At 45.6% G+C, this 17,455-nt stretch overlaps 1 protein-coding gene across 1 annotated transcript in view; it reads right to left on the bottom strand.

Moving 5' to 3' along the window:
- The window catches only part of LOC101994843 (guanylate cyclase soluble subunit beta-2-like), a 55,914-nt gene that overhangs the window by 21,873 nt on the left and 16,586 nt on the right, over positions 1-17,455 (bottom strand). The window contains exons 4-7 of the mRNA XM_013355124.2: positions 8,647-8,807; positions 3,883-3,982; positions 2,858-3,054; positions 430-538 (exon numbers count right to left, since the gene is read on the bottom strand). Of these exons, the coding sequence (XP_013210578.1) occupies positions 430-538; positions 2,858-3,054; positions 3,883-3,982; positions 8,647-8,807 (567 nt within the window). The remainder of the gene's footprint in view (positions 1-429; positions 539-2,857; positions 3,055-3,882; positions 3,983-8,646; positions 8,808-17,455) is intronic.

Consider the following 17,455-nt stretch of genomic DNA (forward strand, 5'->3'; position numbering starts at 1 on the left):
ACGGGCTTTCTTGGTTCTTGCCTTTTGTCCTTCGAACTGCTGGCTGGCTGTGGTTAGCCACAGATTTCCAGTCCAGAAACACACTCCAATTAAGAAGGCCTGGGTCCAGAAGAGAGGCAAAATTCACTGTGCCCAGGATGTCTGTGCCCAGCTTCCTCTTCACAGGCACCTCCTGGGACTGAGCCCATACTAGTGGCTTTCCTATTCCAGAGACGATGGTGTCTCCATGCGGACCAGCACAAACAAAAGAGCTGCTGTATGGCAAGTTAGAAGCTGATTTTAAAACTTAAAAACCACAGATGCCAAATCTAAGCTCCGAGGGAATCGGAGGCCTTGAAATAATAGAGCGTTTTTTCCTCTTTGCGTAAGGGGGCTCTCCTGCAAATGTGGCCATTCTAATCTAAGAGGCCAAGAGAACAGCACACTTACCATTTCCAGACATGACTGATGCCCTCACATCCCAGTGAGGTTTCTCCCCAGGGCAAACAGCGCTGTTCAAAACTTTCTCCTTCTTCCTAAGGAGCCTTGTCTTGAGAGCCTGAAGGGGGCAGGAGGGAAGCTCAGGCACCAGGTTGCAGGGCATGAACAAGCCTTGCCTGCTGCTGCTGGGCCCATCTTTGGGTACTGAAGAAGGCTGGTGGCTGGAGGGACAGTGTGAGGGCTCGCAAGATCAGTTCTGTCAAGAGCCTAAGGCTCCAAGGTGTACTTGCTGGTGACCCCTCAAGTCATTTCTCTATCACAGGAAGCCAGATTTTTTTTTAAAAAAACAAGGTCTGTGGGAAATGCTTAGAGGGTCATGGCTTTCTAAGTGTCGCTCTGAGACGATGTCCCAGGGTGAAATACAAACTTTGGCAAAAGCAGGTAGGGAAGGATGCTTACCACAGACCCCTTTTACAATAGCAAAAGGTTCGTAGCGACTGAATAGTTGCTATCTAACTATGATAAGTAGTTATCTAGGCAGCTAGATAACTATAATTTCCCAGGGGAAGATGTCCATACACAAAATGAGCAGCAGGAAATGACTCTCCCTAGGCAATGGACGCGTGGGTCTTGGTGGACCGTGAGCTGATCACACACCAGACAGAACCCTCCTCTAGGTTGGTGAGTCTCAGCTTGGGCCAAGGGAGTGTGCACAGGGTTTGTGAACTCTTTACTGGTTCAGACTGTTGATACTTTTAAAACTGACCAGGTCCAATAACGATCATCTCAGCCTCCATCCAGTTCCCACCATAAGACCTACGAGGCAGGCAATGTGCTGGACTCCTCTCGTAGACCCTTCCCCCATTGCCAGAGCTCTTTCTCCTGTTTCCCTAATAAATCTGTGTTCATTCAGATTACCCCTTATCCCCATTTCCTTCTTCCTCTTGGATGTGAGACAACAAACTCAGAAGCTACTGGCTCATCGGTGGCTGTCATTTGTCGGACACCCTAGAACCTGAGGCAAGCTCACCAAGAATGGAGACAGTCCCCATTACTTTCAAAGAACCCATAGCCCTCTTCCTGGTGTTGGGTGATTATTATTTTAAGGTGTGCTGCTTTTGTTTATGCTTCATTTGTTTAACTCTGTGAAGCTGTGATCCTTTTTGCCTGTCTAACACACCTGACGTTCCTAATAAAGAGCTGAACGGCCAGTAGCGAGGCAGGAGCAAGGATAGGCGGGGCTGGCAGGCAGAGAGGATAAATAGGAGAAACAAGAACCAGGAGGCTCATGAGAACAAGGAAAGGAAGATGTGAGGGGTCAGCCACTCGGCTACACAGCAAGCCATGGAGAAAGCCGTAGAAAAAGGTATACAGAAATAGGGAAAGATAAAAAGCCCAGAAGCAAAAGATAGTCGGCATAACTTAAGTCAAGAAAAACTGAAAAGAAACAAGCCAAGGCAAGGCCAGGCATTCGTAACTAAGAATAGCCTCTGTGAGTGGTTTATTTAAGAGCTGGGTGCAGGCCTCGCCCCCTACCCGCCCCACCAAAAGCCAAAAGAATAAAAGAATAAAACATCACACAACACCTGGGGTTGAAAACTCTTCTGTGAGTGGACCCTGAGCTTTGCATGTTCTAAGACGTAACCCCCAGGCTCCAGGAATCATAGTCCTATCTGTGTGTTTGAATAGACTACGTGGATACGGAGAGATCTTAACACATGTGGCATCTAAACTGGCAATGCTCACCTTCCGTGCTGCAGCTGAGGTGGTCAAGGGTGGCTCTTGACTGCACAGTGGACCTGGAACTGGTCCCACCTGCTAATAGGCACCAAGGACCTGGTAGGTCCGCTCATTGCAAGATCGCAAAAGAAGATACCAAATTCCAACTCCAAATCCTTTACCTTGGTTTGTCATTGAGGCTTTAAGAGAGGGTTCTTGTTCTTCATCCCAGACTGGCCTCAAACTCATAGCAATCCTCCTGTCTCAGCATCCCATTATAGGTATGAACTATACCTATACCCAACTTTGACATTTTTACATGTGAACACTTGACAGGCTAAGGTTCATCCTAGAAAGTCTGTATTAAGTTACCCTTGACTTTGCAGTACTCAGCTAGAAGTGAGTTTTACCCCCCACCTCTGGTCTACGGACATTGGCAATGCCTGGAAGCAATTTTGATTGCCACAACTAAGGGACAGGGTTCTAGTCACGCTGGATAGATAGATGTCTATGAGGGGGCAGAGGATCCTACAAAGCACAGCCCATCACAACTCAGAATAATCTGGTCCATGGTATCAATCAAGTCAGGCTTGGGACAGCTTGCCTTGAATTCCACTGCCCAAGGCCCACTCATTTGTGTTGTTCGCACAGACTGTTCCAGGACAAGCAGCCCATCCTGGGGAACCTATGCTCTCTGAAGACAACAGTGGATCGGTACCTCTTGCTCTGTGTCGATGTCCTCACCGTCCTGTGACCTGTTTGCCTTTGTGGTTCTCGTCTGTCTGCGAGCCTTTTGCACAACCAGAAACACGACATGTTCCTTTTTCCCTGTCCTCTCCACCTCTTCGTTCATGTCAAGGATACTCATGGCCACATCAGTGTCAAAAAAGTCCTTGGCCACAGCTTCAATGATGCCTGCGGAAAAATGACACCTGTGGGTGAGGGATGGCAGAAGGCAACACACTGCCAGGCACCACTAACTTTTCCAGTTGTGCAACTCTGTGGGTTTTCTTTAGTTCACTATGTCCGGGTCTCGCCTCAAGATAGACATCCTATAATGGCTCAGAGGGAAGCATATAAAGGGATTTAAGTTTTGAAAGTCTGAATACTAATTATGTCCCTGTCATTTAAATTTCTGCTTCAACATCTATTCATGCTTTTATTCCAGAAAGGCGCCTAACCCACTAGACAAACTCTGTATAGGGAAACAAAATTCCACTGGAAATGAGTTAAAGCTCATGTGTTCACAACTATTGTTCTTGGGATCCATCTAGGGGTGAAATATAAAATATGAAGAAAGCATCACAGTGCTTACATTAGCAAGGGATGAGCAGCAACTCCACATGCAGTGATAGGAGAGTTAAAGGGAGCGTGGCATGAAATACCCACTTGCCTATACAGGGTTTCAGGGCAGGAGATGTATCTCCACAGAGGAATATGTGTACTTAGAATGCAGGATGCATTGGGTTCAAAGTACAGATTAAATACCAAGACTTTTCTACAATGCTGAATTCTTTTAAAGAGTCAATAGATACAACAATCTCCACAGAATTATCACAGCTATGCAAACAACAGCAGTGTGTTAAAGATCATGTCTTCTGGTGTTCTGGAATTATTGTAAAAGTCTCCAGATCCTTAAGATCATGGCAAAGAAGCCGGTCACTCTAGGAGATGGTGTGCCCTCCTCACAGCGGGTGTATGGCCACCCTAGAGGGTGCTGGCATGGGCTGATCCATTTCCTACCTGGTACAATGTGGCACAGGCCATTTCTGTCCGAGTAGTAATGAAGAAGCATTGCCCCGTCAACTCCTCCTTCTACGCGAAAGGATGGAGCATTCATTTCCTAGTGAACAGACACAGCACATTTTCACAGCAGGGAAAACACGTTGTTTATATTAAGGCCCATAGTATATTTTTATTTTTCTAGGTTAATATACAAAATAATGAGTTTAACCACAGCATCTTTATATATCATGTTTTATTCTTATTCCATCCACTCCCAGACTGGCCCTACACCTTTTCTAGCAGGCTCCCTTTCTTCTTCACTTTATACCCCTGGGCTTAATTCTCACATGTATCCCATCACCTCTCCTTCCCACCTCTCTTAAGATCTCTCGTTCCTCTCATGATCCCCTTTCTGTTCTGTAATGCTAACACAATACACATTAACATATATGCATTAACATACACATGTATGTATATTTGCACACACATAATTTAAAACATACTTGAGTTACTTATTTTTCCTTTATGTGTATGAGTGTTTTGCTGTGTGTGTATGTGTACTACATGTGTGCTTGGTGCCTGTGGAGGTCAGAGAGGGTCTTGGATCCTCTGGAACTGGTCTTGCAGATGGCTGTGAGCTGTCATGTAAGTGCAGGGAAACGAGCCCAGGTCCTCTGAAGAACAGTAAGCTTCTTTAATCACTATGACACTTTAATCACTTTAACCCCTCCTTGTAAATTTTATTTTTGAGACAGGGTCTCTCTATGTAATCATAACTAGTCTAGAATTCACTATATAGACCCGGCTGACCTCAAACTAACAGAAATCCACCCCCCTCTTTTTCTCCAATGCTGAGATTAAAGGAGCACACCACCACACATACATGACTTTAAATCCAGGACTGCCTGTGGGAAAAAACACATAGTATTTGTCTTTCTGAGTCTGGCTTCTTTCACTTAACATAATCACTTCCGGTTGCATCCATTTTCCTGAAAATGTCATGATTTTATTTTTCTATATAGCTGCAAAAAACTCAGTCCTGTATGCATATATTTCCTTTGTCCATTGATGGGCATCTAGGCTGGTTCCATGTCTTGACTGTTTGTGTAGTTCAGCAATAAACATGGATATGTAAGTATCTCTCTAGCTGACTTAGAGCCCTTGGGTATATGCCCAAGAATGGTATAGCTGTCTCAGAAGCCATGATTCTGTGAAGCAATAGTATGCAGCCATTAGCACACACAGAACTACAATAGTGTGTACTCTTTACTATACACACAAAAATGCAATAGTATTTATAATAGATAAGTAATAATAAGCACACGCAGATTGACAATAATATGCATACATTACCACCCATAGAACTACGTCCCCATCATCTCTCCACTCACATAACACCACCACTTCAGCCCCTGTTGAGGAAGCTTACCCAGAGTCTCTCTCCCTAAAGTATTGCATTTGGCACTCGGGCCTCACCCAGAGAACTTACAAAGGAGATTAATGAGAGAACCATTGCTAAGCCTCCATGATCCCTGGTACCACGCCATGCTGCTCCTGTATACCCTTAAGGGTTATCTGTCGCCGTGCTTGGCCTGTGACCAAGCCATGCGAGCACTTTCACTTGGGAAGATGAGCCGTTCAGAGACCTCACAACTGGAAATAATCAACTCGTTTTCGTTCCGAAGGCTGATTTCACTTGAAAACTAGAACCCTCAAGAATGTACAGAAAGAAACATTATTTGTCCAGAAATAACTGTAGATCCTTCAGCAGGGCCCTCTTATGATAGGCTAGGAAAAGATCACTGGGAGGTTCTCTGAAGGAGTGGATGGGGAGGGGGTCCCCTACTGCTTGTTCAGCCATAGTTCAGCTCCCAAGATACTGGACTTTGCTCTAAACTATGGGAGAAGACTAGTGTCCTTCATGGTGCAGGGCTGCTTGAGAAAATGGGTTTCTTCCTGAATTTCATATACTTGTTTTATATTTGTAAAAGTTTATTAGTGTTGGTAGAATATCAGTTTCCTCCCGTATTGAAATATTCTGTCCTTCAGGGAAGCTTTTTAAGCCATCAGGTAAACAACTCAAAACAGCTTCAGGAAGTTCCTGAAATTGACCAGACTCACTAGGCTTCTTCCTCCCAGAGTAAGCAATAAAGATGGCGGAGGGTCCCTCTCAGACAAGTCATGCTACAGAGAAGACCCTGAGACTCAACCAGCTGCCTGGAAGATGTTTAGAATCACTCAGTCACTTGGCAGGGGCATGATCCAACACTTGAGCTTGCTGCAGTCTGTGTTGCATGTTCCAGGTTCCCAGCTCTTGTGAACAGTCACCGGAGCTGGGGTGAGCTTTTGGTGTGAGCTAATGCAGGTGTCTGGGAGACATTTCAGCTCCTGTAAGTAACCCCTCACCCATATTCCAGTAAGTAATCCCAATAAAACTCGTTGGTTCTTCAAGTTGGACTTGGGTTGTTTCCATGCTCTGGTCTGTCATGGACTAAATGTCCCAATCTAAATGTCTTGCATCTCCCCAGGAAAGGTCTTGTCACCCAACAACAGAGTGTGTATGAATATGTGTTTACATCTCTATTTGAGTGTTATGTGTGGTGTATGTGTGTATGTGCACATATGTGGGGTTAGGAAGATAGGGTCTAACTATTTGCACTCTGCTGGGTGTACTTTGGTGAAGAAATTTGACTGCAGCTGCCCTGTAAGTTCTTATGATGTTGGAACTGTCTATGCTGACCAGAGTAAAGGAAGAGCAAAGAGAAGCAATTGTTCACAAAATGCCTTCCTTGGGTCTACTCCAATATTATAGACCTTTGTATTGCCTCTTTTCATCCACACATCACCATGAGGTGGGTTATTTGGTTCCTTAGTTTTTCTGTGTCAAATGCCTTTTTTAAGAGTGCTTCATACACAGTAGGCATGCTGTAACTATTTAGGAGCTGTCAGGATGACTCAATGGGGGAAAAAAAACCCTTACTTTGAAAGTGTGAGGGCCTGAGTTTACATCCCGAAAATCCACTTAAAGGCAGGTTTGGTCATCCCACTTAATCCCAGGATCCCTACAGCAAAATAGAGAGGACAGGACAGGATAATATCCAGGTCCAACTAGCCTGACCTATGCAACTGCAAACCACGAGAGCCCTGTGTCAAACAAGAGGTAAAGATGGAACTAACACCTAAGGGTATCTGAGCTCCACATGCCCATGACCCAATACATACACACACTACACAAACACACACACACCACATACACACTAACACACAGTGCACATATCACATACACGCACACACACATACCACATACACACACATGCACGTACCCACACACACACATACACACACTGCACATACCACATACACACCACATACATGCGCGTGCACGCAACACACACACACACACACACACACACACACACACGCTTTCTTTTTGCCTTCATCTGGAAGATGGAAACAGTATGTTCCCCTTTACCATCCAACAGTGAAGTGGCCATCCGTGCAAGCACCGTCCCATCGTATCCTCATGACCACCCTCCCAGAATGCTTATGAACACAAGATATAGAAATAATGAAGAAAGTTCTTGGTCAGTTATAAAGGGGTATAAAAATAAACTGTGTTAATCAACCAAGTGGAGCTCATAGGCGCTCACAGAGAATGAGGCGGCTATCACAGACCCTGTGTGGGTCTGAGCTAGGTCCTCAGCATACGGGTTATGATCAGCACACAGCTGACGACTGTGTAGCTTGGTGTTCTTGCGGGACTCCTGACAACAGGAGTGGGGCTGTCTATGACTCTTGGCTGCTCCTGGGAACCTTTTCTTCATACTTGGTTGCCTTGTCCAGCCTTGATATGAGAGTTTGTGCCCGTTTTATTGTAACTTGTTATGCCACGTTCAGTGGATATCGTTGGGAGGCCTGCTCTTTTCTGAAGGGAAATGGAGGAGTGGACCTGGGGGAGGGGGGAGGTGAGAGAGAGATCTGGGAGGAGTACAAGGAGGGGAAACTGATCAGAATGTAATGTTATGAGAAAAGAATAAATAAAACAAACTGTTGTATATAGGCTAATAAACTATTATTTATGCTATGAATGAACACTACATCTTTACAATAAAGCATCTTGATGAAAATCTAAACATTTGAGTTTTCAATAAACTCTCCCAGGAACACCAGCAAGGCATGGACTCCAGGAGGACATATCCCACTTGGGAATGTAGTTTCCTAACACCTTAGTCCGTCACCCCAAGGGGTTAATCAGGGTTGGATGGCTCCCAGTTCTGGTTCCTGGCCCTGCCAAGCTTTTCCCTCCGATACTTGCACAGGCCTAATCTGGTTGCCCAAGCTATTATCAGCTCTACCCAGGCCAAGAGACCTGAAGAGAGATTGGAAAATCCACCCCAACCTGTTTTCCAGCCCTTGCTCCCACTGTGCTGGACTTCTCAGATTCATTCCAAGTCTGGGTCCAACCTTCAGAAGTTACCCCCTCCCACAACCACCCCAAGGCTAGAACTCTGACTTCTCGCCAACCATTTATAAAGGAAGCCACTGGGTAGTCATCCTCCTTTCTATCCTCTAAGAGAGCTACTGGGCCCACTGATGCCGGAGGCCACGGATTGTGCAGCTCCTCAACTGGGAACACTTTCTCTCTCTCTCTCTCTCTCTCTCTCTCTCTCTCTCTCTCTCTCTCCCTCCCTCCCTCCCTCCCTCCCTCCCTCCTTCCCTCCCTCCCTCCCTCCCCCCTCTCTGCCTCTCAGGACCACCAAGGCAAAGCCCAGATGGCCTTACCTGATAAGACAGTGCCAGGTAACTGTGCAGGGCATCTAGGTTTTCAATAAACTCCGTGAGATTTCCTCCCAGGGTCCGCAGCATCCTGTCATAGCCAGACACCTTACAGAACTTGAAGAAGTATTCTCCAAAGAGTTTCAGAATGGCTTCCATGGATACATCTGTGGAATACATACCCCAGTAAGGTCCTGAGGTGGGGTTCTCCCTTCAGTAGTCTTTATCCAGATCCAGAGTGCTCAAATCCTGCTGCTGGGAGACTCGTGTCTAACCCTTCACCTTCATCATCAGTGACACGTTTAGAATCACCTTAAGGCATCATAAAGAGCCAGGAGCGGCCCTGGTTTGCTATGAGTCCCTCCCAAGCTCCCTCACTCCCTTCTGTAACAGCTAAGAAAGATATTTCCCAGGGGTTCGAGCGAGATCTGTCGAGCTAGTGTTCTCCCTTGAGCACTGATCTTGTGCCCGGATCCAGATTAACTTAGGGCAGGGTAGAAAACAGCCCCCCAATCTCACCCACCAGCTTGTACACCTTCAAACAACAGCCTGCTGCAGAACTGAAGGCTGACTCCGAGCTGACAAACACGGAAATGCAAAATGAATTTGCCCAAAATGAGAGCAAATACCTGTGACTTCGACTCCTCTCTCTCTCTCTCTCAGCTTCCCCAGGTCTCTGTCTCCCTTCAGGATTGTTCTCAGATGAAATTCTCCATAACCATTTCCCTGCCAGTCTTGCGGCCACCCCAACTATGCTCTCCCGGCATACTGCACTTCCAGCTTCCTAACTAACGGGCAATTCTCATAGGCAGCAACTGAGTCCTACTTATTTTCTTTAGCTAGATACAAAGTAAGTAAAGATAAATTCCTGAGTTATCTACAATCAAAGATGGGGGCAGGACCCCATGTCTCCCCATTTCTCATCTGTATGGTGGGGGCAGCGAGCAATTTTCAAGTGTAGTCTGGAGTTCCTGCAATGTTCGGTAGTCAGTTACTCTCAGAGCATGCTAGGATATTGGAAATAGATGATCCTGTTATCGTGTCCCGCTTTGTCCAGGAGGGCAATGGAAGCAAGTTAGAGGACAGATTTGCTGCCATGTCTCTGACTATTCCATGTCCTCTGGACCACACCCCACAGCCAAACAAGGTGAAGGCTGCTCTCACTGTCATCGTGGACACAGGGCGTTGTTGTGCCAGCCTGGAGCATCCTGAGACCATTCTCTTACGTAGGGTCGAGTTCTGACTTGTGAAAGTCCCTGGAACTCCTATGAGAGTCCCAGCTCCCGAAGGCATCCTTCGAGGCTGCTTCTCCTGATGGAGCTACCATCACAGTGAGAAGCTCACCGCCCTCAGAGCACTTCAGTGCAGAACACTCCAGAGTGGCAGGCGTGCAAAGTGGTCATTACTTCCCAGGCCCTGCTCACTGAAGATCGTCTGGACAGTGAGGCCTTATGGTACATAGCTATAAGATACTCAGGAGGCAGAGGCACGAGGATCATAAACTTTTGGCATGTCTGGGCTACAGAGTCAATTCAACGCTAGCCTGGACAACCTTGGGAGATCCTGTCTCAAAGTGGAAAATAAAAAGAAGGATGGAGATATAGCTCATTGGTAGGGGGTCTCTTAACACACATGAGCCCATAGACTCAATTCTTAGCAACATGTGCATGTGTGAGTGAACACACACACACACACACACACACACACACACACACCACAACAGGTTCCTTACTTCTCTCTGTTTATAGCCAGACCTCTGGGAAGGTAATTTTTATGGAATCTGAGCTTACACAAATAAATCAAACATAGTTTGCCAAAACTACTAGTCAGTTCTTCTGAGTCTAGACAATGGTCCGGATAGGAGGGTGGGAAAGAACCATGGCCTGTGTAAACTGTCTCTTTTGTCCCTCCTAGCTGACAACAGGCTAGTCTATGCCAGAATTCAGGAGCCACTGCTCAGTCCTAAGTGAACTGAAGTAGGTTCTATTTAGGTCTTTCCTGACCCGAGAACCTTGCAGACAGGTGTGCAACTGCCGCTTTCCACCCTGCCCTACCCCTCCCTGCTGCGTGAATCCAGCTCATTCAGGCTAAGTTGAAACAGCTGTGCTGTGCAGCCGCAGCCTGAACCCTGTGCAGGTGCATCCTGTTACCTGCCAGGAAACCTGCAGGGCTCCCTTCTCCCGGGGGAACTGCCTGTCTGACTTGACTTACAGCTGAAAACCTGGGGGAGGAGGGATCCACAGTATTGGCTGTTTCAGCCCCTGTTGCTTTGTCTCTGGGTACCCAGCACTGTCAACAGAAAAGTCCCCCCCATCCGCGGTGAACTTCCTTAGACCACAACGTGGGCTTAGGTGGGGAGCTGCCATCTGTGCTGGCCTTGAGCCGCTCCTGGGACTCTTCGTGCAGAACGCCTTCCTGAGAGGGGACAAAGGCTCCTTTTCAGATCAGCAGCTGTTTTACTTTTTAATTCAGTTCCACCTCTGTGAATTTAGGATTCCGAGAGCCCTCTGATTCCCAGGAGACCAGGGCCATATGGAAAAAAGGAGGGAAAGGGAAGAGAGCCCAAAACCCAAGTCGGCTTTAAAATGTTATTTGGTAGTGGGAAGAACGATTTCTAGTACGTGAACTTTTGCATCTTTTGTCCAGAAGAGGGAACTGAAAAGGGAAGCATCTCTCTGTTTATCTGACAAATTAAACACCAGCAGTATAAACCAGGGACTGTTGCCTGGGTTCCTAAGGGACGTTGGTGGGAATGGGGTGGAGAGAAAAGTCGTGAAGGGTCGGGGGTTAGCACTTCTGAAGCAGACCTCCGTGCACAGCTTCAGCCTCATGAATCATGTTCATGACGCACGTGCTTAGGTTAACTAAGTAAGACAGGATAAAGGAGAGCTCTGAGACAGAAAACCAAACCAAATCAACATTCGGAAAAGAATCTCAGCTATTCAGGGGACTGAGGCAGGAGAATCACCAGTTCAGGGTTCAACTGGACTGCATAGCTAGTTCAAAGCCACCCTAGGCCACTTAGCAAGACCTTGTCACAAAATAAAAAATAAAGACAGGGCTGGGTACATGACTCAGTAATAGAGAACTTGCCTAACAAGTGAAGTGAACTAGACACAATCCCTAAAACAAGGAGAGAAAGACATCACACTCACACACACACTCACACTCACACACACACTCACACACACACACGACAGAGGGAGAAGGGGAGAGGTGTGGACATACACAAAGAAAGAAACAAAGGAGTCATCAGAATAATGTTTCAACAGAAAAATTTGGATAGTATAATTACTCAGGAAAAAATATTTCACCTATCTGGGCAGAGAGATGGTTCCGTGGTTAAGAGCATGTACTGCTCTTGAAGATGACCTGAGTTCAGTTTCTAGTACCTATGCCACATGGCTCAGAACCAGCTTTAAGGGATCTGATGGCTCTTCCGGTCTCTTAGGCACCAGCACTCACATGCATATCCAAACCCAGGCATAAATATGATTTTTAATATCATTTTTAATCCTTAAAATCCAATAACATTTAAGCATAACCTTTCGACTTCTTTGTTCAAAAAAAGTTAAAGACAGAACTCTGAGCAACTGTCTGGCTGTAATCTAAAGGCCTTGCTATCACATCAACGTGTCAACAATTTTGAACATACTTTCTAAACATTTAAGAACTGCACACATAAGCAAAGGCATTGACAATAAATAAAGCCAGGTTTCTCACAATCTAAGAATGTAGCATGAATAATAAAAATTCAAAGACAGATATTGGGGTACAAGCTAAAGATCAGAAAATCAAAGCAGCCAGCCACTAAAGAGACTTTTACCTCTACCAAATCTTCAGACTGAAAGGGTAAGATTCTACCTTCACAAATCCTCAGACTCCACACTCCACTGACTTCCTGTCTTTCCCTTTTATAGTCCTCTCTCTGCCCAGCCATATCACTCCTGTCTCTACCTCCCTAGTTCTGGGATTAAAGGTGTGGGATCCCAAGTGCTGGGATCACCTTTGTGTGAGCTCTGTTTCTCTTTTAGACAGATTCAATCTCATGTAGCCCAGGGTGGCTTTGAACTCACAGAGATCCCCCTGCCTCTGTCTCCCGAGTCCTGGGATTAAAGGTGTGCCCCACCACTCGCTGGCCTGTATGGCTGACTAGTATGGCTGCTTTGTCGTCTGATCTTCAGGCAAGCTTTATTTATTAAAACACGAATAATATACCACTGTGTAAGAAGAAGGCTACAACTACAGAAAAAGGAAGAAAAGAATGAATACTGTGTGGCTGGATGAGACAAATCTGCCATAGCAATGGGCTGGAGGGGCTCTATTAGTAAACATGAGACCCAAGTTCTGATGGCAGCACCCATGTGCAAAGGAGGGTGTGGTCCTATTTGTGCTTGTAGCCCTAGCACTGTGCAGGGCAGAGACAGGAGTCACTGGGGCTTACTGGCCACCAGTCTGGCTCCAGGTTCACTGGGCAATACTGTCTTGAAAAGAAGAAAGCACAGGGTAGGCAAGACAGCCCAGTGGGCAAAGGTGCTTGTCAACAAGCTAATCATCTGAGTTTGGTCAGGACTCCATGGTGGAAGAAAAATACAGACCCCTCAAAGTTATCCTCTGACCCATGCTTACAAACCATGGCAGGGTCGCACACACAATATAAATAAATTGTTGTAAAACATTAAGAATACACACAAAAAGACAGAATGATAAAGCAGGACACTCTCACATACAATGCACACACATACATCACACTCATACAGACACAAACATATGACATAAGACCATGAAACCCAGTATGGGATATAGAAAACTAGACAGTTGAGGTTAGATAATGGCTGAATAGAGAGAGAGGGGATAGGTAGGTAGGTAGGTAGGTAGGTAGGTAGGTAGGTAGGTAGGTAGGTAGGTACGTAGGTACGTAGGTACGTAGGTACATAGGTACATAGGTAGGTAGGTACGTAGGTAGGTAGGTAGATAGATGATGGATGGGTGGATGGATAGATAGATAGATAGATAGATAGATAGATAGATAGATAGATAGATAGATAGATAGATAGATAGATAGACAGACAGATGGTAGACAGTGTGTACGTGTTTGCCCACTGAGGAGGCCTAACAGAGGTCAGTCTTGGCAAGAGCACTGAGCTCTCCTAGTGTCCAGATCATGGATTTTAAAGATGGTATCCTCTACTAAACAGAACCAGAGCTTCTTTGAGTAACAGAACATTCCCTGGCTGGAACAAGGAAAGGAAAGGAAAGAACAAATTGAACTTGTCATGCAAGAAAATAAAGGGATGTGAAAGAATGGTAGAGACATCAAGGTATCGGGGCGGGCTTGTCTCCGTTAGTCAGGTCTTGAATTTGAACATCAACAAAAATAATAAAAGCAGTGTGAACTGTTTTTACAAATGAGACTCAAGATCACATTGGTATAAACAGACAAGCAGGGACGGGAGACATCTTTCCTCATGGCAGACTAAATAATAAATAGGAGAGGAATAATACACACAGAGAATCTCAAGTATTCATCCACAGAGGTCACAGGGGACAGTGTCCCTGAGAACTAAGATCAAACAAGAGGGAGTTTGAGAAGTAACCAGACACCTGCATCATCCGAGAGCAGCTTCTCATGAGGTTCTAATTACAGAGAAGTCGCCGGCTTCAGCGTAGAGAAACCTGGCAGATGCCAGCTTCACCAAGTGATCCAAGTTCACACTGCCCACAGCAAGGACACGGAACACCTGCCACTCCTGACAAAACCAACTGGGAAAGACGAGAGATCACTTTTGCAATCTCCCTGCCAAGAGGCATCAAGAAAAACTAGTAATGATCCCCCCAATAGAGGACACTCTACCAAGCAGCTGGTGAGAACTTTGGCAAAGGCCTTCATGTTATGAACTGTAACAGAGACTGGGAATCTTCCAGACTAAAGAAGCCTGAAACAACAGGACACTATTAAAGGATTTCTTTTCTTTTTTCTTTTTTCTTTCTTTTTTTTTTTTTTTTTTTTTGTTTTTCGAGACAGGGTTTCTCTGTGGTTTTGGAGCCTGTCCTAGAACTAGCTCTGTAGACCAGGCTGGTCTCAAACTCTTTTCTTTTTTTAAAAGGACATTATAGGTCATTTGGAATATTTTTGTTAATATCTACAGGACTGTCTTGGCACTCATTTCCTGAGTTTGATACTTTTGCTCACCAAGAGAATTTTTAGGGACAAAGGTTATTTTATCAGTGTTTTGCTAACAAGCCAGAGGCTATGCAGATCCAGCCTCAGAGAAGGCTGGAGATGTTCACAGGGGGAGAGGGAGCGGGTATGAAGGGTAGATGAAATGGTTTGGGTACCGTTCCAATAAACTTGTAGTAGGGTTACATTTATGGCGAAGTGAAAGGATTTAGCTGGTAATCCTGCAAAGACCTGAAGAGATTGCATGCAAGACGTCCACAGAGAACTTGTGTCATATGTGGCTGGAGCCACACTCTTCAAGGTCTCATGTCTAGAGTCAGAGCATTGTCATTATGTTCTAAAATGTCTTTACACTGCTAGAGACTCCTGCTGAAATATTTTTGAGTGAAATTATAGGAAACCTGAGACTTGTTTTTGAACATTCCAGCAAAAACAAAACCGGAAAATGGTGGAGGGATCCAGACATGAAATAAGATTGGTAAAATCATTTGATTAGAGAAATTGGGCAAAAGTCATGTAGGCCCCAGTCTACATTTACTGTTGTAGATGTATTAAATATTTATTAAAAAGTATTTTTGTTTGAATGAAAGATTTCTTCCTTTCTTCTCTTTTTTCTTTCTTTCTTCCTTTCTTTTCAAGACAGGATTTCTCCGTGTAACAGCCCTGGCTGTCCTGGAACTCTCTTTGCAAAGCAGACTGGCCTCAAACTCACAAACATATTCCTGCCTCTGCTTCCTGAGTGATGGGATTAAAGGTGTGTGTCGGCCTCTCTGGCTAAAGATGAAAGATTTCTCTGTTAGCAGGAAAATAGCTGGTACGCAGCATCCACACTTGGCCTCCCCGGAGAGGTGTGGAACCTTTAACTGGGCTCTTAAATTAGATGCTGTATGAACTTGGGAGGTCGAACTTAACAAGCTTGGCTCTTCTGTGCTGCCCAGAAGTATTTACTTCTTGTGTGGTTACAGCTCTGGAAATTGGAAAACAGAGGCAGACTGTCCAGGGCTGGGGAGAAAGGCCACCTGCTGAAGTCTGAGTGAGGGCTCCAATGAAGCAGCTACCACCTGGAAATCATCTCCTCAACGAAGGGCGGGCTTAGGACTGGATTTCTCATGACCCCTGCCCACATCTCATCATCCAAGATTGGGACATCAGGACCTATTCCTTATCTCTGTCCCCAGGGGTACCCAGAGAAGCATGCAGGGATCCACAGGACAGGGACTTGCTGTACAACTTACAATGGTCTCCTTTCACCATAACGGCTTTTGTTTATGGTGTGAAGCATCCGCTATGTGGGAAAAGCCATTCACAGAATTCCTCTTCTTGTTTCTCTGTGCATGGACAGCGGTTAATGCAGAAAGCAAGAGAGCAAGGCCATTAGAGGGCTCAGCCCCCGAAGAGACATCTGTGCCATTCCTCCCATACGCGAGGCTCTGGACCATCAAGAAGCTAGCCTGAGTCTGGGGGGATGGGGACAAAGCAGCATCTCCTGGGCAGGGCTGCTGGGCTTATGCAATCATAGCAGGCATGCTTGCCTGCACAAGGTCAAGCTGGTCAAGCGTGGAGAGGAGAACGGGTTCATGAACCTCCATCCCTAACTGAGAACGGACAGGTAGTGGTTTGCAGGGAGAGCAGAAATCAGTGTTCTTTAGCCCCGTGGCTCCTGGTAGCCCCACCATGCTGCAGGGAATGGCCACATACCTAGGAGTGTATGGGTGGCACACACTGGATTTAATGACTTGTTTTAAAAACAAATGGAAATGGGTACAGGGATGAGTAGGGAGGTAGAGGCAGGTCGAGAGTTGGTAGAAAGGGCAGGGGCATGAAATTCTCAAGGAGTTAATGCAAACATTTCTTAAAGAATATATTCTTCTGGAATGATACCACTTAGGTCAGTCTTGGACTAAAATGTGCATTTTATTAAGGCAATACAACTGATAAATATCTGCAGGGTACAAGATCATTGTCCCACAGCAGAAACAGAGAAGAGTGAGTGAGTGAGTGAGTGTGTGTGTGTGTGTGTGTGTGTGTGTGTGTTTGGAGGTATGTATATCCATGCATGTGAAGGCCATGAACATCTTTGGTTAGGCCAGGCAGGCTGGTCTGTGAGTCCCTGGAATTAGACTGTATCAGGCTGTCTCAATCTCCACTGGGATTGTAGCCTCATGTGACCATGCCAGCCTTTACTCAGGTCCTAGAGATTCAAATTCGAATGTTCACCCTTGTACAGAAAGTATTTCAACCCCCCAACTGCTGTGTATTGAGATTTCATGATCCTGATATCCTATTTGTGTGATGTACCTGCATGCTTATCTTTCTTTTGAAATATGCACCAACAGATTTTCTAGAGATAACAAGGAGATAAAATTTTTGATAGTCAAAGTGAGCCAAAGAGAAATGATTGTGGTAAGGCTGGCTTTGGGGTTGGAAGGGACAGGGTCATGTCCACACATGGGTCTACAAACTTGTTGCTGCCTCTAAACGTGTTAGTTGGGTTGGGAACAGGACCAGGACAGGTGTGTGATGGCATCTCCCCACCGAAACTGCTGCCACATTTAAGAGTGTTCTACAGAATCATTACCAAACACACAAGGCAAGTGTTCTATAGAATTGCTACCAAATGTGCAGGCTGAGTGT

This window comes from Microtus ochrogaster, unplaced genomic scaffold (genome assembly GCF_000317375.1).
Source record: "Microtus ochrogaster isolate Prairie Vole_2 unplaced genomic scaffold, MicOch1.0 UNK97, whole genome shotgun sequence".
In the NCBI taxonomy this organism is placed as follows: domain Eukaryota; kingdom Metazoa; phylum Chordata; class Mammalia; order Rodentia; family Cricetidae; genus Microtus; species Microtus ochrogaster.